At 39.5% G+C, this 26,996-nt stretch overlaps 1 protein-coding gene across 2 annotated transcripts in view; it reads left to right on the forward strand.

Annotated features, from left to right (window-relative positions):
• Nucleotides 1-26,053, forward strand: part of LOC109036643 (protein obstructor-E) — a 33,031-nt gene extending 6,978 nt beyond the window's left edge. The window contains exons 1-4 of one of the 2 annotated variants that reach the window (XM_019050991.2): nucleotides 13,383-13,535; nucleotides 19,913-20,143; nucleotides 22,228-22,416; nucleotides 23,692-26,053. In XM_019050991.2, coding sequence (XP_018906536.1) covers nucleotides 13,529-13,535; nucleotides 19,913-20,143; nucleotides 22,228-22,416; nucleotides 23,692-24,212 — 948 coding nt within the window. In that variant the 5' untranslated portion in view covers nucleotides 13,383-13,528 and the 3' untranslated portion in view covers nucleotides 24,213-26,053. Of the gene's footprint in view, nucleotides 1-13,382; nucleotides 13,536-19,912; nucleotides 20,144-22,227; nucleotides 22,417-23,691 lie in introns of those variants that run through there. The other variant, XM_019050989.2, reaches the window with a different exon arrangement.
• Nucleotides 26,054-26,996: the final 943 nt, after the last annotated feature.

Raw genomic sequence — 26,996 nt, forward strand, 5'->3', positions numbered from 1 at the left:
TTTCCTCAAATTTTTCGGATAAATTTGTTCTCAATTTCGTCCATAGTTCCTGAAAATTTCAGGGAAAAATATTCATAAATTTCCCCCAAAATAAACATTTTAGTGAAGGATATTTGGCAACTCTCGACTGTTGATACGGCGTTTTTCCTTCGCATGGCAGAGTGGAAGTCACTCCTGATACGATTTCAAAACTGTGCGATTTCTACAGGAAAGCAAGACATGGCGATGGATAACGAGGCACTGTAAACGTCCCGAACGAAACTGTGTCCAGATCGGAGCTCGTTTGGCAAGCCTCCTGCTTCAGATGTAGTCAGTAGTTTCTTTCCGGTTTCCCGTAGAATCTTCCAGCATAAATTGCTCCCAAGTTCGTATCGAAGGCACGAGCCGTGATTGTTCGGACCCAACCCGCGTTGCGACATATTGTCGGAGCACTTCGGCAGTGCCTCAGATCAAAGACACCGGAGTAGGAATATTTGCATATAAATTATTGGAGAGATGCTCTGGTGGTGACACACATACACCAATGGTGACATAAAATACACCAATGTTGACATGAAATACACTTCATCTTGGTGGATAAATTTGTTCCGTTTTGTGCAAATGCAGTTCTCTACACAAAAAGAGGAGATTCTGCTCTGGAGCCATGTCCCTCGGCTTTTCGTGGGACATTCCAAATTCCTCCCAAAGATTTTTTTAGGTGGACCCCATCAAATTCATTTCTAAACCGCAGGAAGGAACCAAGCCACGTCAGCTATGGCAAAATATAACTGGGCAGTTCAATTTTTTACATGAAAACGGTTGGGCGGGTTTTCGTACGAATTTCAGTAAATTTCCTGTATAGTCATAAAAAGCAAATTTCTTGAAATTTTCAAAGAAATCCGCACAAATGTTCTCTTGTAAGTAATTAAATTGCCTAGTTAAATCTGGCAATAGCTGATGTGGCTTGGTTCCTTTCTGCTAAACGCGGTCCATTTATCTCAAAATTGTAATCGATATAATCATGAATGGGCGTATTTATGTAGAAAGGAATTATATGCATCGAGACATAAGCCCTGCCGTGAATTTGTTCTCGTGGATCTTAAGGCTCATGTCAGAATGGATATAGTTCCTTTTGATTTAAGTGCGTCCAAATGACCTATCACAAGGGTCAATTCAGTCAAATCAATTACTGGCTATCAGTCACTTTTCACAACAATGATAAGCGAACTCAGACCCTCATTGTAAAGAAAATCAGGTGATTGCTCAGTATTTGATTTGATTCCATTATGAGTAGCCGGAAAGTGAATAAATTCGGGTCGATTTAATGTAGTTCCTTCCAGCCTTCCTGGGTGACCTCTGCGACGAAAATTGTCTAAAAAACGCATCGTTCGAACATGTTTTCTCGCCCGATCGGGCACCGAGGATGGGAACCCGATCGAATACTTTCACCGATCCCTATACTCACACTCACATTCACTTTCAATTGGACGTATTTATGCCCAACGGAACTATGTGCATTATGGCGTGAGCCCTGTCATGGATATATTCTTGTGGGTCTCAGGGCTCATGTCTCTGTAGCCGAAATGCGTTCAATTGAAGCCGAGGCAATTTCGTTGACCGGCACCGGGACATGCTCCGGTCTCGTTACTCAATCTCGTCGTCGGCGGAGGCGGAGCACACTGGGCCGAATCTATATAGAAGTCGGACAAACTCTGGAAACTTTGACAGCTTATAGTTTCGAAAATATAAAACTGAACAGTTTAGAGGTGTTTTCAATGGTTTTTTCGTGAAATTCCCTCTCGTAAACACCCTTTGATATTGAATTTGTGACGAAATAAACTTGAAAAATTGAAATCGAAGCCACAAATTTCATGTCCGACCTTTTCTACCAGTGCATACCACTGTGCGGAGGTGGAGGCAGAGCCGCGGAACCTCCAGCTTGGGTGTCTTGCTCTTCTCCCCTGGTGCGGCTCGGCCGTTTCCCTCAACTGCGGATGATCATGAAAATCGCCCGCGAATCCCGGCTCAAGGTCCGAGTAGCTGATGCGCATGCGCCGCCGAGCAGGAGAGACAATGCCCATACCTCACAGTTGCCGCCCCGCGGGTTCCACGCATCACGAATGACGTCATAGCTCCATCAGCTCAACGAGAGTCATCGTCCGAAATCTGGGTCTGCGAAAGTAAACGGCATAATTTGCGGGAGATGGGATCTTGTGCTTCCTAGCAAGATATAGAGTACCGTTATAGGGAGAGTATGGACAACTCGATCTATGTAGCTCTAAGGGCCCTAAAAGGCGACAACGTGAAAAACGAAAATCACTAGAAAAAACCGCTGCGAACCTATGCATTTGAAAGATTACTCAACAAGGCCGACAGCGTCTTTAAGGATTAAAATTTTGAAACTGAGAAAATGTAAGCGAAATCAAATTTTTATACGTGCTTTTAAATTTGTAATCAGTGTAAATAGTTGAAATGTGAAAATTAGTACCACTGGATAATTCGAGTTCATAGGTTGGCTCCCTTTTTGGGCCCCAAGAGCTACATGACCTGATCAAACCTAACCGCCAAATTTTTGAGTTGTCCATACTCTCCCTATACTTAAAGGTAATTTAGAAAGATATTTTTCAGAGGAGTAGAAATTTTAAATTGGGCCCGAAATTTTGGTGTCCTAGTTTATGACAAGGGAAGTTCTATTAACGGAAAAATGGCTTTAAGGAAGGGTCCCAAAAAGGCTTGACACACAATTCAGACAAATATCCGATTCTTTCAAAGTAATCTACCCTTTAGTTTGTTATCCAGGCAATGTAGTACGACTTTAACGTTTCTTCCCACTGGTACATTTAAAAGAGCGAGGTTCTGGCTATCATTATTCAAACTGTGTCATGCACTTCAGACAAATGAGAATGCTAATACTGCTGTGCTAAGGAAGAACTTCGTATGAACATTCGAGAGTTGCCAAATTTCCTCAATAAAAAATGTATATTTAAGGAAAGTAATGAATGTTTTCCCTCGAAATTTAAATATTTCAGATTAAATTGCGAAATAAATTGTCTGAAAAATTCGAAAAAAAAAAAAGATTTAAAATTTTTCTAGTAAATTCGTTTTTATTATATTGAAGGCAATATGACAACGTCTGAGGACATTTATGCCGCTCTTACTTCGCACGACAGAATAGGTCTCTTTTGGCTTCGGCCATTTGTACTTTACTCTTGTTACATCCTATCAACTGGGAACCGTTTGTTTTACATTATGACCATTTGCACTATAGGCTATCTCAATTTTGACTAAAAAAAAAAAGCTTTAAGCCGATTTGAGGTTAAATTTCAAGAATAAGTTTGAGTTCTCAACACCGTATTAGAGAGAACGTGAAGTGAGCCTCGTAAACAAGGTGGTGCATTTCTGTGTTCAGCCTGAAGAAATAAGAAATTTAAAATTTAATGCCGCCAGTGCAACGATTGTTGAGAGGAATCGTCAAAAATGCAACGCTGAGGTAAAGCCGCCTTCCTGGCTGCCTCGCGAAACGTATATTTATTGCACACCAACCCCTTCCACGAGGCTATCTTGGGGGCCTGCCGCGCCGCAAAAAATAATTAATTTGACTGCGAGCAAGAAATGTACCGCGCAAACCCATTTTGTTATTGTTTTGCTCTATTCTTGAAGCTGAGTTACGACCAAAGTTGCCAGACGTTGTAATTATTAGGACGAGCCTCCTCCGTCTCTAACTATGCGCTCTTGTCAGCGTATTGATTAATGGGTAGGAACAATTAAGGCACTTGTTGTTACAGCAAATTCAATCATTAGAGATCTAGAAGTTTCTTTAACCACCCTCCAATTACCCACGAAGAAAATAGATCCACCTAATTGATCTGGACCAAATCTTTCATACTGTCGGCCCACTTATAGTATTTTTGTAATCTCCTTGCTGATTCCCTCGATTATCTTTTAGTTCACTAGATTCATCATCTATGCTGCCGTTCTAAGGAAGAACGCCGTATGAACATTCGAGAGTTGCCAAATTTTCTCCGATGAAATGTTTATTTTTGAGGATAGTTGTGACCTTCAGGGAGTTTGGGGGGTTTGAGGATAGGTCTGACACTTTCTCTTCAGATTTTCAGATAATTAAGAGCTGGCTGCGAGTGAAATTCTCTGACAAATTTGAAGGCAAAATCTTCAAAAATGTCACTATAAATCTTTATTTTATCCTTGGAAATTTGGCAACGTCTGAAGGATCGTACGGCGTTCTTCCTTAGTACGGCAGTACGCTAACGACTCATAGCTTGCTTGCTTTTTCGGTTTATTCCCGTCATAAGGAAGTCGAAAATGACGTCGTATTCAACATCGCGTCATGACAAAACAGCCAGTATTGTGTAGTCATGTTAACAGGATGGCGAAAGAGAAGCTGCCAAAGAAGACCCTTGATGGGGTTTCTCACAGGAGGAGGCAAAGGGGATGCTCATTGCCCACAGTGGCGTGGCGTGCTTTGCGATGTATCGATTGTTATGCAATTTAAACCTATGGAAAAGGATCGATAAACAGGGTGTTCGCAGAGAACACCTTAATAATCGATTCTTTACCCCAGGTTTAAATGGCATAACAATCGATACATCGCAATTCGCGCCACGCCACTGATTGCCCAGTGAAAGGATGGGACAGGGGGTCGAAAGAATTGAAGACACGCAGTGAGGAGAGGAACGTGTGTTTCTTGACGGGATAAAGCGCCTTCAATAACTGTGACGGCAATGTGAGTGGCTTCGGAGCGCGAATAGTTGCGTGCAGTAGCTTGGTCCCTACCCTACTGTTGACCTGTCACACGTTCATTGATCTCCTCTTTACGTGTTTCTCATTTGTTTCGTCATCGTGTCATTTGTTTCCCTATGCAGATATGTGCTCATATGGGAGAGCCAGAGATAGTGGATCCTTATTGCAAAATGTAATCCATTTGATTATTATGATTTATCATGATTTTGAAATAGATGGAGTCCCAATTTTTTAAGTCTATGGATAGTTCGGGACTAGATTCTTTCTTTCCCTCACTCCCCCTCCTCCTCAAAAAAAAACCAGAAAGGGACAAATATTTGTTACTTTTGATACAACTCAATACCACAGAAGCCAAGAACTTGCAGTTGTTTTGATGCAACGCCAAGCTACAAAAGCTTTTGTTTCTTCATTCGTGTCACATCAAGATGCGTTGGTGAATAAAGATTCCTTCAAAAATTCAAGTTTAATTTGAATTAAAATGTCATCACTGCCCTAGCCGGTATCGACGGCTACTCGATGAGAAAAGTTAACTAAAAATCGGACTTTCGTCACGATTTTTTATCGATGACATTTTAAGGACGGCCCTTAGGTTTTTGTGATGGTCCGTGGTGGCGGGCCGCTTCTTTTGCGCAAGAACCGGACGAATTTTGCCGGTAAGGTTACATGTGGCGGCGGTTGTGCAACGGTATGCGCTCCTCGGAGTTGCCGGCTGATTATTCAGATCCCATCGTTACACGTTAAAGTTCACGGCTTATCCGTAATTCATGACAACTCGGCCACCAACTGACCGATAAATGAACTCTCCTCAAAAGTCTTCCTGCGCTAAGTCAATCATGTTGCCATATGTTCCTCCTCATCGTATATCGATGGCTGAAGTCCTTTTGTAGCTTGGCGTTGCATCGAAGCAACTACAAATTTTTGGCTTCTGATGATTGAATTGCATCAAAAGTAACAAATATTTGTCCCTCTCTGGTTTTTTTGAGGAGGAGGGGGACTGAGGGAGAGAAAGAGTCTAGTCTCGAACTATCCATAGACTTATAAATGTGGGACTCGATCTATTTCAAAATCATAATAAAATATTATAATTAAATGGATTACATTTTGCAATAAGGATTTACCATCTCTGGCTCTCCCATGAAAGCACATATCTGCACAGGGAAACCAATGGCACGTATGTTGTTTCTAAAATGGGCTAGAAATAGTGGTTCCTTATTGCAAAATGTAATCCAAATAATAATAATATACATCGACGGGAAACTCTCAAACTAAGTATCTCGTTTACGGTGTTTAAAACTCCCCGCACCAATTTTACTTTTTTTAAGGAGAACAAATCAATATCACTCTTTGAAGTTTTCACAGAATTTTTTCTACACAGCGAAAGAAAAATCTCGGAAGTTTTGAAGAATTGGTGTTGAGTAGTTTTCCATTCAAGAAATAAGGCATGCCGGGTAGTCTGCACCGTAGCAAACTGAGATACGTCGAAAATTTGAGAGTTGTATCAATCTTGAGATCAAATCAACGGAAGTTCAACCTTTCGAGATCTATGGATCCTGTAGCCTATGTTTCTGTAAAAATATGGATTTCGCGTTGTTCCCTTCCAATAATCATCCTATGATTTGTGGAAAAAGAGCAAAAGTTTGATGTGAGTCATGGGTATGGATGGTTGAAAACTTGAGTGCATGTTTCAAAGCCATAAATCCAGTTGAATTGCATTCGGACAGTGCACAGCAGGGACTCATCAGACTCTCTTCGTACGACCTTCAGTCACACCGGGATTCGTACCTTCACTTCTCGCGACATTAGACACACTTTTTCTCAATTAAACTTGTCGTCTTTCTAAGCTGAGCACTTGCCATTGTTTCCGTGCTCAATGCATACAATTAGAATGCATAAGGTTGGGAAAAATAAGTGCAACCTGCATTGTCTCCGCTCGCACGACCTAACCATCGGACTTAGTGGCGTGGCGTGCTTTGCGATGTATCGATTGTTATGCCATTTAAACCTATGGAAAAGGATCGATTAACAGGGTGGTCGCAGCGAACACCTTAATAATCAATTCTTTATCATAGGTTTAAATGGCATAACAATCGATATATCGCAATTCACGCCACGCCACTGATCGGACTGGGTTTTAATTCTGCAACCGTATCTCCTTCAAATTTATTGGTCAAAGTTCGCATGATTTCAATGTGGATTTTCAGAGAGAATACAACAATGGATCTGATGCTACACTAAGTAAACAAATAAACAATAAATACCCACGTAAAATCACGAGGGAAAGACGATAATGGGAATGAAAATGATTGTTTCCCTCTACATATTATTTGATACCAGGTAATGTCTACATCGCAGAAAAATTTGTCAATAATTCTTTAATGATTATTGTTTCCTCCACGTAGCAAAGTCCCTGTATTTACGCAGTGGTTATTCTTTTTAAGTTTACGGTTCTTGTCAGACACACCCATTTTATACTATAATTTCTTCCCGCCGAATAGAATGAAATCTAAAGAGGGAATTGATATTACTTTCAGACGATTCTGCTTATTACTGTCGTAAAACATTGAAAGTCATCGCCAGGTAGAATATTAGTTTTGAAATATTTACAAACATTTTTGAGGTCAAACGTATGAAGCTATCTAGGGGGTTATAAATACAAAAGGCAAGGGTGAGAGTACTCACTCTCCTACCAGCGGCAGATCCAGCAATTTGGCATTGCCGGATTTCCTCCATTTAAATCTGTGTTAAATAATCGATTCTTGTTAGAGCACCTGGCCCCTCCAAGAATCGATACATTTCCATAGGTTTAAACGGAGAGAGGACAATGTCGCCAACTTGCTAAATCCCTCAATGTTTCCCACAAATACCCGATTTGAATACCCGATTTGGGGTATGATTTGAAAGGAATCCTTTCAAATCATACCCCATACTTAAGGAGCCCCCCATACCCCCCTCCATAAAGTACTTGCATAATATTGGTACAGAAAATAACCATCGAGATTTTGGCAACATTGAAAAGTGCTTGCCCTCAATTTGATGTACTTAAAATTAATCCAATGTTGAATCATAACTCATGTTAGAAGGAAGTTCATTGACTTCCCATTTTTGCCCTTAACTGTCCATCTCCCGTGATTCTTTGGACATCGTAGGATGATAGTATGAGGATGCGCTTGCTGTTTTCAAATTTTCGAGCTAGGATCTACATTTTTTACCAGGAGCGGTAGCAACTCCGTCAAACCTGTAAAAATATCCAACTGAGAATGGGAGCCGCTACAGCATCTTACACGAACCCGTTCACATTTTTTACGATTATCTTGTCTTCAATTAGCCTTTCAAGGGTCCCGCGAATCCACCGAGGGCTGAAAATCGTGGCAGCCACGGATGACCACATGGCGTATACTGTAGTCAATGGTAAAAGCAAGTTCACTTTCCGTTGAAATGATCAAACCGGAGGATCGGGACAAAAAAGAGAACGTTTTTCGTGAAGATCATACTCGATAACGAACTGACAACATAACGCAGCATAATAGCCGGTCACGAAACACATTATTTGACTCAAAACGCGGCTGATGATCCAATTGCGTTTAGGCCCGATACGCAGGGATTACAGAGAGGGTACAGCTACGTACTCAGAGACTCAGAATCCAATACGGGAGTTAATTAAGCGGAGATTTCGATATTACATCATATTTTAGGCCGTCTGGAAGATTTAGACTTCCTTCCTGAGTCATGGCTGCGCTAGATCGTTCGCTCTCTCTTTCACGCTAGACGTTGCCGTGGTCACTAGCTCCTGAATGGATTTTTTTCACCCCTTCTTTGGTCTACATTCTTTTCGTTATTCTGGGTCTAAGCTCCACCACAAACTGATGGGCGAGCTTCGTCTGAAAAGACATTATACGTTGTAGATATTTATCCTCCTGCAAGTAGTAAAAGTGCTTTTTTCAAGTTGCTTGTTTTGTACTTTGTTCGAGAAAAACAGAGCGAGAGGTCCAGATTACTGTGGGTATCAATTTGAAGACTCTTTCACACACTCATATTCGATTATGCCGAGGGGCCGCCCCTAAATTACGTTACACTCCAGGGGCGATGGGAGGATCGAGGATAGCGTTACGCCACCTTGTTTTTACGTGTTAAAAGATAGGGACTTACGTCATGAAAGCGTTGCGATGGAAGGGGGGGGGGGTTTAAAATGCCAGAAAAGTGCGTTACGTATAATTTAGGGATCGATATTGAATTTTTTGTACCATAATAAGCGTATATCGACGGTGAAACTACCAAACCACGTATCTCGGTTTGCGACGTCGCAGACTTCCTGTCATACTTTATTTTTTAAATGAAAAACTACTTAACATCCAGTCTTGAAAATTTCTGTGATTTTTCCTCTTTGTGCGGAGAAAATTCTGTGAAAATTTCAAGGAATGATATTGATTTGGTCTACTTCAAAAAAATAAAATGTGAGCGTAGATTTTTAAACACCGCAAACGAGATACGTGGTTTGGTAGTTTCACCGTCGATATGGTGTCTGAAACGAAAATTAACAGTTAAGTTATACAGTCATGGATATATCAGGTAAAAATTGTCATTAAAGCGCGTTTTGCAAATAAAATAAGAGTTTTATAGTAATCACTCAGTAAGCTCAGAATTTAAAGTTATAAAATAACTATATTATACACATTTTTGTCTTCAAACACCGGTGCAGACGGTAAATAATGCGATTATTCATCAGAGTTGTCAAGTCGATTACCCACAGTGCGTCTATCACTAAAAAACGAAGCAAGTGTTCAACTTATAACATGACCTCCAACATAATCGTAACTTGTATACGTACTACATGAATGCTGAAAACATGATTTATTGGCCCTTTAATGCGACGTACCAAATATCCATGAAATATATAGAATATATATGTAATACATACATATTTATTGTATAATTTGATGTCCCTCTCGGAATTTGCTTTAATTTTGAGAAGGACGTGCTAGTTACTTTATCAATTTGGTATCGGGCTGTGACACATGATATTTCAATATCATATCTGCATGTGCATGAGTCAAGTTGTATGTCATCTTCTTTTCATAGAATTGACATTTTCCTACCTATTCTGATTTACCGGTACATATTCTAGACAGAAATGCCATGTCCGTGGTGTTAATAATATTACAAAAGTTATGATCACATACTTCCTAACTTTCATTCCGACAAAATAAATTAACTAACTGACTAACTTAAGTAAGTGATCGTTCAATACTTCGTGTCTTCACTTGAAATACTATACTCAATGCACCGAATTAAAGATTCAGCTATTCTTTAAAAATGAGTTAAACTCTTACTGATGATTTCTCTTTTCCTTTAATCCTTCTTTTCCTTTTCTTTTTTTCAAACTGAACTCTTACTGATGATTTCTCTTTTCCTTTAATCCTTCTTTTCCTTTTCTTTTTTTCAAACTGTTGGCTGTAAAAACCATTGCTGGTAGTAGCTGCTTAATTTTTCACCCCACATTTACTTTTTCGCACTGACTGCGAAACTAGAAAGCGAGCGATGGAATTTAAAACCTCTTAAATATTCTGAAATATTTTTTAAAGACTATCCAACCTATTGTTTAAACATAGACTTGTTTAAATTTTTTTAACGCTGGAAGGAAATAAAATAGATGTCACTCAGCCGTTGAATTTTCAATTTGCCACCACACTAGCTTCTCAGATATTCCTTTGAGCTTGTATCAAGACTTAAACGTGGTAAACAAAATCTAACGTCAATTTTGGGTGATGATATAAGTTCTTTATTTCACAATGAAAAGTAGCAGAAAAACGGTGCGGACAGTAGGAACAAATAGTTGACTTAAAAATGTACTGCGGTATGCAGAACCAAGATGCCACTTGGCTCATTACCCACTAAAGTCCAAGTATATTAACATTTTCTTGACCTTGACCGATTGACCTAGTTCGCAATTTCCTGAAAATTGAACCTCTGAGAATCTTGAGATCCGCTCTTGCAGTTTTAGTGCGCTTATGAGCTACACTCATCATATAAGTAACTGAGAATGATTACTAATAAATTGTCTCATTAGGAATATAGATATGTTACCCCTGTGTAGTAATCATAAACGCTTTTTACAAAGAAATAGGTCAAGATCGTTAGGATCAGAATTCCATGAGAAAACAATATTTTTATTTTCATCAAGGGTGCGTGGACCTTGATGCATAACTTTCCTTCAGCTTGTTTTATTCTATTCCGTTTGAATGCTGCTGCTGCTAGAAGTCATTGAACATTTTTGGATTTTACTCGGTCAAAATCTTCTATACATCTTGGTTTTTCTCCATGGTGAAATACTTTAGTAGGATCCTTACACTGGAAAAAAAGTCGCTTGGATCTAGAGTCCAGACTCTTGAAAACATTGACAAGAAAAAATACTCTTGATTCAATTGGATTTTTGCTTGGATCGAGAACGAAGCCTCTTAATTTAAGCGGATTTCTTTTTTATTCAAGCAATAATCTGATTGAATTAAGAGTATTTTTTCTTGGCATTGTATTCAAGAGTTTGGACTCTAGATCCAAGCTAATTTTTTCCAGTGTAAGACTACCAAGAATGTTTGTTAAAGTGCACAGCAATTTGAACTACAAGTTCCACAAAACGTGCTTAAAATTGGCTACTCGAGTGCCCATCTCTTTACATATTGCCCTCGTTAAAAAAAGAAGAGGAAGAAGAATTCGAGAAAAACACGAGTTAAGTTTGAAAGTTGGCATCGCTGGCTCCACGATCGTGGCCGTCTCGGCTATGGCACGCCCTTCCCACATCCACATCCACATCCCACCGACCCACGATCACTTTCACTCCCTGTCATCTGTGTCACTAGTACGTATCTAGATAAATGTGAGTATTTGCCCGATACTCGGGCTTTTGGTGTTATTCCCACCGTTGCCTCACGGATTATTTATTTTTCAAATAATAATTTCCTGCTCCTTCTGTAAGGTAGCATCTATCACGGTCGACGCTCCTGATTATCGATATTTCCCACTTTGGAGCTATGGTAAAGAATCGATTATCAAGGTGTTCGCTGCGAACACCCTGTTAATCGATTCTTTCCATATGTTTAAATGGCAGATATCAATCGCAAAGCACGCCACGCTACTGGTGTATAGCAACCATCAGCTTCCTTTCGTGGTCCGGTGGGCTTAAAAAGAGGGCTACTTTCCTCTGCGCCTAATGCTTGCATCGGCTGAAATGAACACGGAAAAAATAGGGCAGTCGACACAACCAGCCGCTGGTTGTGTCGACTACCCTATTTTTTTCCGCGACAAAAAATTGCGTCGCGCGTCGCGTCATTGAAAGAGTAAGAAAAGTTAAAACGCCTGCACTTTTTGCGTATGCAATACGGACAACCACTGAGTACGAATAGTTGTATTCAGGTGTTATTAGAGCGCCAACGTCACTCCCCTCCTTGCGTGATCAAAGGATCAGCGCACTTTACTCGCCGACATTACTTCTGATTTCCATTTTCATTAAAACTAAGGGGTGCGCTCCCTGGACGCTTCGCGGTCCAAACCCCGAAGCGCTTCGCGCCTAATGCGTTATGCGTTACGTGTTAATCTCATGATTTAATAGTATTGGCTAAGGTTTGAATACGAAGAGAAGTAATTCTTTGTCCATAGATCAATTTTACTCCCTTATCTTTCGTTTAAAATAATAATTTGGGCATATTTTCAAAGCAACCTGAATTTATGTGAAAAATTTTAGAAACTGTGGCTCTTCTGAAACTACAAATACTTGTAATCTATTAGTTTATAATTTATACCAAAGCGGTGGCAGGTGCATTGCATTCACAAAATAACTACTAACAAGTCACTCTTATAGCGCTTCTGTGCGCTCTGTGACACCCAACCGCCAACTGATAGCGATCCTGCCAGAGCTCCTTCGGCAGGTCGCATCTCCTCAGTTCCTACCTTATTCCCTCAATCCACGATTTGGCAGGGCAGGAGGGGGGGAGTAAAAAACTGCCTTGCATAATTTGAAGAGAGAATATTCTGCGCAAATGCTGAGATGTTTTACCATCTTTTATTTAGTTGGAAGGTGCCCAACATTAGTGTGACTTACAGCTGATATTAGGAGGCATCGAAACAATTTTTCTCTCTCGTAGGGTGACCTGGTGGTCGAGAAATGTTTGATATGATTGGGTTTGTTTGCATCACATATCGCGCCGGACAGTTAATATTTGTAATCTGACCGGTCGTTCAGTTCAACAGTGACGCAGTGGTCAGTGCTAAGTGAGTAGTGAGTTGAATATTTCGTTCATTTCCATCTGTATTTTTATTTACCTCTTTATTCTTTTTTTCAATCGGAGATAACGGAGTGATTGTTCGGAAAAATTGTTATTCAGTCTCTGTTTTAAATAAAGGTAATTCATATGGACTGTCGGCGAGCTTGGTTATCATAGGCAAAAAAACTTTCACGAAGTGAGATTCTGTCAAAAATCTCATTTGACAAATTTTTCGAGTGGCTCTTTGATTGATGTGCTATTTTATCTTAAGTGATTTTATAATGTGCAATTATTTTATCTAAAGTTAACTCGAATACATGATCTAATTTTCAACTGACGGAGTACTTACCCAAGGTAACGAACCGTTTTACCAACCCTTTTCCGATCTCATAAACAAATGCTCTTACTTTTCGGAAGAAAAACATTGAAAACTTGATAGAAATGTTTTAAAACACAGTTTTGCATTAAGGGCTCAGAATTCAGCATTAGCTGAGGCCTTGTGTTTTTATGAGTTTGGAAAACGTAGAGAGTCCTGACTTATGAGTGGTGAGTGTATACGAACAATTACTTTTACTTAATTAGAGTTGTTTCGCTAGAGGCCGCAGTAAATCCTGGAAATGGCTTTCATCCATTAAAAGAGAAAAGATAAGCTATCAGATGAAATGATATCAAGGGAGACATTCGCACTTGGCTGCAATTCGCTATTTAGAAATTGAAATTGTTTTCACTTTTGATATTGAAATTTCTGGGCTTTGATAATTGAAAGTTCATTAAACATTAAGCAAACAGTAAACATTAAGCTACAGGTAAAAATTAGCTGGTAAACATTAAGCTACAGGTCCTCAGCATTTGCGACGTATTTTTTCTGGATCAATATTGCGTTTGGCTCAGTTGAGTGAAATTTTTTATGCACTAAATAAATGCAGCATATTCTATGTGCAGACCTGAATGAATGAGCTGGTGCTTTATTCTTGAAATGGAAATCAAGCTCATATAACACAAACAATTCTCATACAAGCAGAAGTGACGAAAGCAATTTCCTCATCCAAAATTGGAGTATATTCAATGATGCACTGATCCATTTTTTATCAATCGGTGCTCATTTGCACTATTTTTTTTTTTTTTTTTTTTTTTTTTTTTTTTTTTTTAAATCTAGAGATGCACTTTAACTTAAGCAGTGAGCCGTCATAACCAGACCAAACCATACACTTTGTATGCAGAATTTTATCTGTGCGCGGAAACATGGATCTGAAGAGAGCTTGTAAAAGTCTCATTTTGCTTACCAAGACTTTGTCCTCCTAAAGTATCCCTCAACTGCTTCCTTATACTGCTGTGCTAAGGAAGAAAGCCGTATCAGCATTCGACAGTTGCCAAATTTCTCTTGATAAAAGATGTACTTTTGACAACATTTATGCATATTTTTCTGTAATTGAAATGTGCAGATATTTTAGATTAAATTGCTTACAAAATGTCTAAAAATTGTAGAAAATAATATTCACAAGTTCCCCAGTAATTTCGGTTTTTATCGGAAGAAAATTTGGCAACGTCTGAAGGCTCATACGGCGTTCTTCCTTAGCACGGCAGTATGCACAGCTCTTAAAAGTTCAGTCGTAAAGTGAATATTATTCTATATAGATCAAATTCATTTAGGGGCAGTTCCTAAATTACGTAACGCACTTTTCCCGTATTTTGACCCCCCTTCCCCTGGTAACAATTTTGTGGCGTAGGTCCCTATCATTTAACACGTGAAAACGAAATGGTGCAACGCTTTCCTCAACCCTCTCCCCCTAGAGCGTTATGTAATTGGATGTATATATGCTAAAAGGAACTATGTGCATAGGGTTTGCGTGAGAGATAGCTCCTTTTAGCATAAATACGTCCAATTTAGGGGCGGCCTCACAGCGATAACGAGCTTTTCAATTGGACCGCGTTAAACAGAAAGGAACCAAGCCACATCAGATATTGCCAAACTTAATTTTTTCCTTAATTAATTGTATTTAACTTAATTAATTGTATTTAACTTAATATTATAATTTTTAACTTAATTGTTAGTTTAATTTTCTCCACAGTTCGACGCAAATTCCTGGAAATTTTCAAAGGAATCCGCACAAACGTTCTCTTGTGAAAAATTTACTTGCCCAGTTAAATTTGGCAATAGCTAATGTGGCTTGGTTCCTTTCTGTTAAACGCGGTCCAATTGTGAGACCTGAACGAAATGTGACAGGAGTAGCGTGGTACTTAGCCTTAAATTGCCAAAAAATAAGACCCAAATGGGAAGACGACGGTGTTGCCAGACCGCTTCGATTGCGGTGGATCCCAGAAGGGACTTGCTGGAGTTCGCAGCGATGATTGGTAACAGAGGGCGCTCTCTTCTGTTCCGGAACAGAGTCGCGCAGAAAGTGAACCATAAATTCCGATGGAGATCATTTCGTGAAATGGGTCCGCGAACAGAGGCCATGCGTACCGTTTTGTTGCGAGAAACGAGGAAGAAGTGTTTTCTCTTTGAAGTCCCTCCGTCAACGCATGTGCTCGTTACCAAGGCATCTTGGCCGGTTACGCAATGCGAATGTGCATTTAGGATGATACTTAAATCTCGCCCGCAAGCCGTTTACCTCCCATACTGTTGCCAGCATTTCTGTTTTCCCTCTTATTACTTCGGTCGACTCCGAGTTGCTGCATTGCAATGTCAAAAACCGATTTTATCATTAAAGCCAACCTCTTCATCGTTAGATTGTAACGCATTGCCCGACGCACGGTGGATAGAGTCGATTCGAGAGGGCGGACTTGAAATTTTTGACTAAAATTGCAAATTTTGATGTTTACCTCGTCACACTTTAAAATGCAAGGGGTGCTATTGTAGGAAAATTTTACGAGGAAACCAAAGCAAATTTTCCGAGCACTTTTAGAACCTCAAATATCGGTATAGACGGAGCTGTAAGCGTTTTAAGTTTCAAAATGTCCGACCTCTCCTATTGGCTCCATCCACTGTGCGACGTTTCCCCGTGATTTATGTCTTGACTGCGCAAGCGTCTGGAGCAGACGCCTGGAAATAGGTTTCATGCGGATGCAGAAAATGAAAATGAAGTCGAGGAGTTTTGAGGACAACGCGCATACGTGCAGTTTTTGAAAAAATTAGAATATTAATGATTTCGAGTAAATCCAGGGCCGGATTTACTTACTTGCCGCCCATGTGCCGCCTGTATTTTGCCACCCCCTTCTCATTCGTTTTGAAACATCAATAAAAACCATCAGGTGAACGTGCCGGAGGGGGAGGGGTGTATAAGACGCGTTTACTCGTGTTGGACACATTTTTTGCGAAAGCCCTGTCAAAACTACCGGCAAAAATTCACGGAACTCGGCGCAAAAGTTAAGTTCCGTAAACCTATCCCTGTATGGACAAGGCCCTCCATTTATAAGAAATGAACCAAAAAATTATGAAAGAACAAACATAAATGTGGTTTAGTAATTTTAACTTTCGCCGCCGCGCCGCGCTGACCGCACTGTGTTTGACGCAATGCGTGAAGTATTCACGCAGTCTTGCAGGCGCTATGCGTTTCTTTCACGCCGCCCGCTGCTAACCGCAGCGACCGCACTGTCTTTGACGCAATGAGTGAAGTATGCATGCAGTCTTGTAGGCGCTAATATGTGTTACATGCCAACCGCCGCGCCGCGCCGAGGGTTTCGTCTTTTCATCTCAAGTTCTCGTCATCATTGCTCCCTGCGCTGCGCCGTTCCGGGCCAAATTCCGTGTTCGTTTCTCTCTTAGTCTTAACTCGATTAATTAAAGGTGCTGTCTATTATATCACAGAAATACGACAAAATTAGTGATATACTCTCAGGAAATGAGAGATTTTGTCACCTTTTCTCTTTTGTAATTTTTTTTCTGAATCCGATTTTTCTTCATAGGTGCATTCAGAAAAATTGCAATATTTGCCGCCCCCTAAATTTGCCGCCATGGGCCGCGGCCCATATGGCCATCCCCTTAATCTGGCCCCTGAAAGTAACTTGCATATTGGGCTCTGACATAGTGTGGTAAAGTCAAGAAATATGGACGTTTGCCCTACACGGGAAAGTTCAGAAAGTCCGTGTTGACCGCTGACCTTGCCTTAAAAGTAGCTGGAAGGACAGGAATTTATCGAACACTGATGTTGTCAAGATCTTTCACGGAAAATTGAACGCGAAAATGTAAAAAAATCTAATATTTACCAACACCTCCAAGGATTATTACCCCAAAGAATAATGTTAGGATCTTCATGAAAAGTGGCAAATGATCATATATAAGATATATAAGAGGCATATATTAAGAGTCATAGTTAGTGTTACAACTAACTAACTAACTCTATCTTAGAGTACCTTTGTGGGGAGAGTATGGACACTTTGATTTATGTAGCTCTAAGGGCCCAAAAAGACGACAATGTGAAAAACGAAAATCACTAGAAAAGTGCCGCTGCCAACCTATGAATTTGGAAGATTACTCAATGTCGACAGCGCATTACCAACAAACGTCTTTAAGGTGATTCGATGGACGCCATATTTCGTGTCAGAATGGAATGCGATATATCGCATTTTTCTCCAATTTTGCGATCGCAATTCTGTTGTCAGGAGGCTAAAGCACTCACTTACCAATTTTAACGAAGAAATTCAACGTAATAAAGGCGTGGTTTTTTTAGAGAGAAAACATAGCATTCGATACTGATATGGAAACTGCACTCGAATGCGATATTTTCTCTCTAAAAAAACCACGCCTTTATTACGTTGAATTTCTTTGTTAAAATTGGCAAGTGAGTGCTTTGGTCTCTTAGCAACAGAATTGCGATCTCAAATTTGGAGAAAAATTACGAGTAACTGAAAAAATGGAACCAATTGATGCGATACATCGCATGCCGTTCTGACACAAAATATGGCGTCCATCGAATCACCTTTGAGAAAATGTAAGCGAAATCAAAGTTTTATGCGTGCTTTATAATTTATGAAACGACGAGTATAAGAGTTGTGAAAATTAGAACCACTGGATAATTTGAGTTTATAGGTTTGCTCCCCTTTTGGGCTCCAAGAGCTACATGACCAGATTAAATCTAACCTCCGAATTTTCTAGTTGTTCATACTCTCCCTCTAAAGGTGCTCTACCCTCTCTCATCTCTTACAACCAAAGCTTGGACGTTGCACACTGTAGACGTCTGGCAAGAGCACCTCTCAAACAAAGAAGCGCTCAAAACTGAGACTTGAACGGTTTACAAGCCATAAATAGGAATGCCAATAACTGCACTCGCGGTGATGATAATTCATAAAGCTATAAATCGAGGAAACTTTTCTCGTGCATCGCATTCATGATTCAGGAACCGCATACTACAGACAGGGACTTGGCGAAGGCTTTGTAAATAGCAGTTAAAGCCGTGGAGACGGAGTTGAACGCCCTGTGAATGTTGGACGGTTCTTGCCAGGAGTCCGAACAATGGTTGGGATGAGTCAAAGGAAACGGTCCCGAGTTGAAATACCTGATTAGAATTCAATCTCCGGCTGATCGGTGGCTGGACAGCAGATCCAATCGATTACAACAGCTGCTCCCAAGACAAAAAGGGCTGAAAATCATTACGGTAGCTGTTATCAAATTCGTCGGACGGAATAAGCTTACACAATATGTGTTACAGTTTCTATAGAGGATGACCAAGCTATATGTTCCCTCTCACCCCTTGGGTCCTTCCAAGGTCAATTGCGCCGGCATCAAATCTGGTCGCCTAAAACTCACGACTGCATCATGTTGCCAACTCGTAGTGGATTATTTGGACGTATTCCTGCCGAACGAAACTATGTGCATTACGACGTATTTCTGCCGAACGGAGCTATGTGCATTAAGACGTGAGCCCTGATACCCATAAGAATATATGCATAACAGGGCTTACGTCATAATGCACATAGTTCCGTTTGGCAGAGATACGTCCAAATCATACTCGGTTATCCTCTGTAATTCTGGTAATGTTGAGCTTAAAAACTATGTGCTTGAAGTGCGGTCTAATTTTATGCTGTTGATCTGGAAGCAGCAAAACCTTTAAAACATAATTTGGTGATATTGAGTGCAATCACAACATTTGGTGAATCGTGGTACTACCGTTTAAACATTGTACCTCCTCCCATAACAGGTTTTGTTTCTTATTTTTAATTTGATTTTGTTTTTAAAGATCTCTTTACCGAGTATAGCAAAAAAGAACCAATTTAATGGACTTGTTCATAAAAATACATACTTATGCGAGGCACCAATGGCAGCCGGGAAGATACTTAAACCTAGTAACCTTTTCTTCCCGTGCGCACTGGTGGGAATGAAAATCGTTGCTCCCTAATACTCATAGTGGATTCCAGGCCCAACTTACTTTTTTGGCTTTGATTACAATGTTACTTTTGAGGTAACCACTCTTTCGATATCGGTAACGACGCAGCATGCTTAATAAAAACGCCTTAAGAGCATTCGAATGTTGCAAAATTTCTTCTTTAAAAATATTCATTATTGAAGAAATTATGGATATTTTTCCTTGAATTGCTCAGACTTTTTAGTTCAAATTACGGACGAACGCCTGTGAAAAAGTGGAAAAGAAATATTCACAAATTTCCCTAGAATTTCGTGATTTTTCGAAGAAAATTTGGCAAGGTTTGATGGCTCTCATAGCGTTCTTACTCAGCACGTCAGCATTGCTGTCGGAACCAAAGCTTACAAACTATATGTTATCCCAAAATTCAAAGTGTAATTACGACTAGAAAAGTAAGTTGAACATAAAATCCACTATGAACATTGCAAGATCGACGATTTTTCCCCTGCGTGTAAGCCAAAAAATTGATTCCTTTCTGTTAAACTCGATGGATTCCCTCTGAGTATCATACGATGGTTTTGTCTGGACGGTGAGCGTTGACGGAGCGTTATCTGGTTTGCGCAGGTTATGGGCAGCAGTTGAAATCAGGTCACCAGCAAGAGGACCCTTGCAAAACCAAGTCACGAGTGGTCGGGGACGCCACTTACTGCGACAGATACTGGGAGTGCGTGAACGGGCAGCCGGAGCTCTATGACTGCCCCAATGGTCTCGTCTACGCGGGCAAACACCGCGGTGTCACCGAAGGGTGCGACTACCCGTGGAGGGCCAACTACTGCGAGGATAAGCAGCAAGCTAGTAAGTTCACATTCTCACATCCATCCAAACGCCCCACACTGGATCAAGGCAACCAGGGAGGTCGGACATGAAATTTTTGGCTAAAACTACTTTTATCAATTAATTCGTCACATTTTAAATTTTAAGGGGTGTCCCTAAAAGAGAATTTCACGAAGAAACCAATGGAACTATTTTTAAAATCTTACAGTTTTGTGTAAACGGAGTTATAAGCTTTTAAAGTTTCCAAATTTTGTCCGACCTGTCCCATCGACTCCATCCACTGTGTGTGCACCCCCTTTCCTGCGTTTGCCATGATTAATTTTTTCAGGGACATTTCAGGTATCCATAGGTGGATCCAAGGGGAACGTAGGCCGTAGGGGGCGTATTCTCCCCCCCCCCCCCCGTTTGCCGGAAAGGAGGAGGGAAGATTAGGGGGAGGGGAGGCGTAGAGAGGAGAGGAAGGATGGACGCTTCTCTTTTGGAATAATTCATAACATATTTGACTTAAACTGCACAAATGATGCTTTAAAATTTCGAATATTTCCTCGGGGGAGACCTCCGGACCCCCCCCCTCCCCTCGTCCCCCGCTTTTAAAGTTTCTGAATCTGTCTATGCAGGTATCAATTCACATGAATAGCGTGATAACTGTCAGTGCTTAAGAATCTATATCTGAAAATAGATAAATGCATGGTATAGCTCACTTCGATACTGAAAATAAATGACACGCCCCAACTTTTTTTAATTTCAGTGTTGAAGTTAAGTATTCAAAATATATTGCCTACAGGCATAAAATATGTATGAGGTGAGTGGTTGAAATGTGTTACAGTGTGGTAAGAGGTGAGGAGATGAAGATGCTGAACGCTAGCGTTATGTGACGATATGGGGGGTTAAAAGGTTCACTAACTGGAAAAAAACTAGAAGTTCAATTTCTTTTATAATTAATTTTTAGCTGTAGATGTGTCTCAGCAATGAGGGTTTGCAGTAAAATGTTAGTGCATAGTGAATTCAGCTACTTTTATCGTCCATTAAAAAATAAATCATGTAAAATCACAGGAAATCTCATGCTGGTAATTAACTAAAAGAGAAATTGTGAGTTATTTTGAGATTATGTCAGTCTAGTTAAATTTACTTTTTGTACTGGTAAAATAAAAATATTCGTCATTATATAGGTAATCATACGCACAAGCGATGGGAAGAAATGAAATATCGGGAGCAAGTACTTGGGAATGTTAGAAAGTTGGTAATGGTAAAGTGTGGAGGTGAAGACAGTACTGTGGTCACCTCGTAAAAGGTGTTACATAATAAAAGAATGAGAATCATTCCTTAAGATTTGTAAGCAAGCACATGACAGCTTGTATGATGTAAAAAAAAAAAATTTTCCACTTTCATTGACCATTGTGTCCTCTTCTGTCAATCGAGTATCAGGGGCTTCTTTGGCTCGTAAATAATGTCTTGAAGTTAGCAGATGTGAATGACGATTTGGAAACTATATTTTAATGAGATCCGCTTACCGGGAATATTTTTCGTTTGGATCAATTAAAAATTTGAATGAATATTACTCACGGTGGACAATTTGATGCAAGTGGACATATGTATTCAAAATGACGTATATTCTTGACAAAAATTAATTAATTATTGCGCGCGAATGACGTCATTAATCGCACTTGACCAATGACGATCATGAATTTATTGTTTTCCTGCAGAATTACTATGCTTACATATCGACGGTGAAACTACCAAACCACGTATCTCGGTTTGCGACGTCGCAGACTTCCTGTCATACTTTATTTTTCAAATGAAAAACTACTTAACACCCAGTCTTGAAAATTTCTGTGATTTTTCCTCTTTGTGCGGAGAAAATTCCGTGAAAATTTCAAGGAATGATATTGATTTGGTCTACTTCAAGAAAATAAAATGTGAGCGTAGATTTTTAAACACCGCAAACGAGATACGTGGTTTGGTAGTTTCACCGTCGATATACAGCTAACCAGCCAGAGCTGGTGTAGCCTCTGAAAGAGACTTAGCAAAAACCGCAATGAAAAATAGGGGAGGCTAGTAACAATATTTTTTTACAGTCGCAACTAAAATTTGTATCCTTGTCTTAGATGGTCCAATTGGCAAGGAGCACTGTGACTGGCTGTACGGAATCTTTGGTCACGAGACTTCATGCACTCGCTATTGGACTTGCTGGAATGGAACGGCAACTGAGCAGCTTTGCATTGGAGGGCTCCTCTATAACGAAAACACCCACTCGTGTGACTGGCCCGAAAATGTAGACGGATGCCAAAAACATCGTAAGTACAATTAGGAATTTTATGATGTAAAATTGAATACCTGAAGATGGTCATTACCTTACCACATAACTTAGATACGCTGGAAAAAACAGATGCCATATTCGGCTACCATTAAGTCCTCATAATACTACTAATTATTACAGATTTGGGGTCTTACTTCATTTTCATTTATTCTTTATTTATTTATTCACTTTTTTTGCCGCAAGAGATATTTTAAAATTGTCAAGAAAACACCCAGATTCGTAGAAACATTTTGCAAACCAACAGAATTGCACAAGATGGAATTTGGAAGATTTTATTGAAAGTTAAAGAATTGATGACAAAAAAACAGGAATTGGCGTGATATATATTCCTACATAAAAATGTGGCGGAGAATGAACATTCGGGACGTCTAAAATGGTGCCATTTCTACTACAAATTGATGTGGAACTCATAAAATAAAATAAAAGCCTCTAGTTTCAATTGCATCATTAGAAAAATCATTAATTTTTACTCCCTGTTTTAAATATTAAAATCTATAACATAACAGAAAGAGCTTTGGCAAGTATACTCTTTTAAAATTGAACAATCCATATCATACTGAGCGAGATAGCGAAAAACTTTGATCGGGCGCCTGCGAAGAGATAACTATTCGGGCCTCGAAGGAAGGTTTTTTGCATACTCAATTTTTTGAAGGCACTCCATAGAGTAAGGAATTCCGTTGACAAGTTTCAGAAACGAGGCGAGGTTCGTTTATAGATGGTGAGATACGAATGTCATCAACCTTTATTCCTGACCTCTTGGTATTAAAATAAAAAAAAAAAATATTTTATCGATCTATACTTATATTATAATAAAAGTTTAAGTTAAGCTATGTAAATCTGCAATTTTTAAACTTTTAGTCTGCACAACAACATTAGACTTCAAGGCCTTGTTTACAAATTTTAATTTTTTAATGTTTGAAAATATTTCAAGGAAAGAGTCCGTAAACCGGGCTGTTTTTGGAATTTTTGTAAATTGGACCGCGTTAAACAGAAAGGAACCAAGCCAAGTCAGCTATTGCCGAATTTAATTTTTTACATAGGATCGTGCAAATTTGAGTGGATTTTCTCCATAGTGCGAAGCAGATTCCTTAAAATTTTCAAATGAATCCACACAAACGTTCTCTCGTAAAAAATTAAATTGCCCAGTTAAATTTGGCAATAGCTGATGTGGCTTGGTTCCGTTTTGTTAAACGCGGTCCAATTAAACAATCCGAAAAACTAAATGGTTACCTACCTTTCTTCTTTGTTGCAGCCCTGTGTAACGAAGACGCCAATGGGAACGTGCCTTTAGGCAAGTCATGTAACAGGTACTGGCAGTGCCAAGGTGGCTACCCTCGTCTGCAGAGATGCCCGGCCATGCTCGTTTTCGACAAGAGATCTCTGAGGTGCGTCGTGCCTCCAACTGAAGACTGCGAAGTTCCCACCACCCCGGCGCCTAGCCCTGAGGAATTGGACGAGGAGGAGAACCTTCCCCCGCAACAACAGCGCGGCCAGCAAGAGCAAGCCCCAAGGCCTCAGCCATCCAGGGGACAGCAGTTCCAGAACCAGCCCCAGCAGCAGCGGCAGCAAAACCAGCCGCAGTACCAACCCCAGCCCCAACCTCAATCCCAGCCGCAAGCCAGGCAGTTCCAGCCTCAGCAACAGCAGTTCGCACCCACGCCGCAATACCAACAGCAGCAGTACCAGCCACAGGCTGGACGGCGGGAGGATCGCCAATTCGAGCAACCTCAAAACTTCCAACAGAACCAAGGAGGCTTCAGGAATAGGAACTAAACAGGCTGGTTACCAATTTTGAGCCTGTGATATTTCTCCCTTTCCAAAAGGTTTCAAACTGAGACTCGGTGAATCAAATTTTTACGGGGGTCGGAAAGTCTTTCACCACGTGAGACGATTGGTTCTATTTTTGTAAAACCAAGCTACAGGAAATGATCGCTCGCCAGCTTGGTGTTGCATAGAATCACTCCGATCGTCCAGATGAATCTCATCCAATGATTTTCACCCCACTCTACCACCCCGACGTAGGTATTTATAAGTCGATGTAAAATAAGCTGATGACACTTCATAAGGGAGTTAGCTTTACCTAAAAACAGGCTAATTTTGGTCATCCCTCATTCATTTGTGACATTTGATTAATAAAGTGTCGCTCAATCCGCAACTGCAGTCTCGCCAACTGTGAGAAAAAAGTAAATTCAGCCAAAGACAAATTAATCTGGGCATACATCGATTTTCGTTTAGGAGTCGTTAAATTATACTTTTTGATTTTAAACTCATGCTTTGAGAAAAATTTTAGGTACAATAAAAGATAAAATTTCTTAGACACAAAGTTATACCAAATCTTTTGCGAGACTTTCAAAAAGTACCTACATACAGAATGTAATACATAGCATCTCATCGTCAGTTCTTGATTTTTCCTATGATTGGTCTTTAAAATGACGTTACTTTAGTTAAAGGCAATGGTCTGAGCAATACCAATTGAAAAGTTTTTGCCATGCCAAATCTTGAAGTTTTGGACCACCTAATTTTTGATATTTTTTAATTCATTACATTCTCGTTGCAGTTAATATAATGTTGTACTGTCAGTGTAAAGAAACGCCGACTCCTTTAAATTGCCATCGGTTGGCTGATTATTGAAATTGATAGAAAAAGCTTCAGACAGAAGAGAGACAGAGAGAAAATGGAGCGATTCTATTATTGATGGAGGCGGGTGCTTGCAATGGACAAATCGGTGAAGACTAACTAACGGCAACTCACACGGTCATTTATAGTTAGTCCATCATTTTACCTCTTAGTCTATGGAATCGTACGTTTCAGCCAATAAGATGGCTCAATTTACCCATTGTCTCCTTCTAACCAATTTAATCATCAGCCCACTGCAATGGAAGATGTCTCCGTTTTCACGTCTCAAATGTTTCATCGCTCAACGCAAATTAAAAAAACCTTTAGTATAATCAAGCAAATTGTTGCATTTTCACTTGAAACGATAGTATGTTACATTGAAAATTAAGTATAACTACAAAGTTCTAATAATAGGAAACTGCAAGCTTTCAAAACTTTAAATTGATGTTTGGATTCTACCTCACTGCCTCTGATTATCACCTCCTTCCAAAAGATGTGACATTATAGTCTAAATATATTGAAATCTTTCTGTAATCAGTATGAAAGAGAATTTGATTTTTACTCACTATCAGTATTGAGAAGTAATCTGAAGCTACTGAATACAAATATAATAGCAGGCAAATCTAAGATGAGTGTCCCATATGGCCATGAAAAAAACATTAATGTCGTAATATACATATCTTTTCTATACTTTATATACAATATTTCATTCCTAGAGCTTCTACTGTGTTTCTTCATTGTCCTCATCGAATTCATTACTTTCTTAACTTAAAGGCAAATTGTCGAGCTCATTATGATTTGAAATGTAAGTTATTGTTTCATTTTTACCTTTGAAAATGTTTATGTAATTTTAAACGAAATTAAAGACTTGTACAATTTTTACTACAATTTTTAGAACTTTTTAAAATGGTAACTGTAGATAGTCCTATTTAATTTTATACAGCGTGTGAAGTAGGTAGATTTTAAATAAAAAGTTAAGAATAAACCAGTTTTAAAAGTTGTTCCAGTTTATTTCTATTTTGATAAATCATAATATTTGACCGAAAGATAATGTCAACATTATCTTTTAAAAGGAGCTTTCTATTTTTACCCCACGTGTGTAACTAGAAAAAGAAATTTTAACAGATTTATATTCACATCATACACACGGAGCTTAATTTAGTTTTAACGAACATATGATTTTTTAATGGGGTTTAATTTCACATCCAAAAGTTTACCAACGCCTTTTTTTTGTTGAAAGGAGTGGATGGTTTTGCATATCAAGAACGGTGCGATAGTGATAAAATGTGTGATTCCTCTTGATTTCATCTTTTGGTCTAAGATCTTGCTTATGGCTGGTGCGGTTAGCAAAGTTTTATTGCGAGCATATTAATTTTACGACAGCCTCTCTGAAAAGATCAGAAGCTGGATGCAAAGCTTGAGATCATATTTTAAATTCTCTCATTTCCAAAAATGTGTAAGATCTTTCCGGGCGAAATTGATATTTATTGTTCACTAACAAGATTAAATTATTTTGATGTAATAAAATATTCTTGAAGTTGCTCTGAGCATCCACCTCTTTCAAAAACAGTGCATGAATTCACTCATTATTGGCAAGATTGCGTTTACGAGGCATTAACTAAAAACTAGAATGTCCTTGCTCGCTCTTATTACAGTTAAAAATAATAGAAAGCTGGCACATCAAAAAATAACAGACCTCTCAATGGTGCGGTGCTATGAAGTTCAACAATTTCGCAAAAAGTGTGCATCATTCAAACGAATGAATGAGTTATGGTTAAAACCTACGGATACTCTAAAGCACAGGAAGAAAAAACGAAACGTTAATCGACGCAGGAACTGTTTGAACGGGAGAGTTGATGACTTTTATCAACGTAAACGCATGAATTAGTGCAGACGCAGCATGCGATCGATGTAGCATAACTACTGAAATGAAGGCGTTTT

Source organism: Bemisia tabaci, chromosome 5 (assembly GCF_918797505.1).
Source record: "Bemisia tabaci chromosome 5, PGI_BMITA_v3".
Taxonomy (NCBI): Eukaryota; Metazoa; Arthropoda; class Insecta; order Hemiptera; family Aleyrodidae; genus Bemisia; species Bemisia tabaci.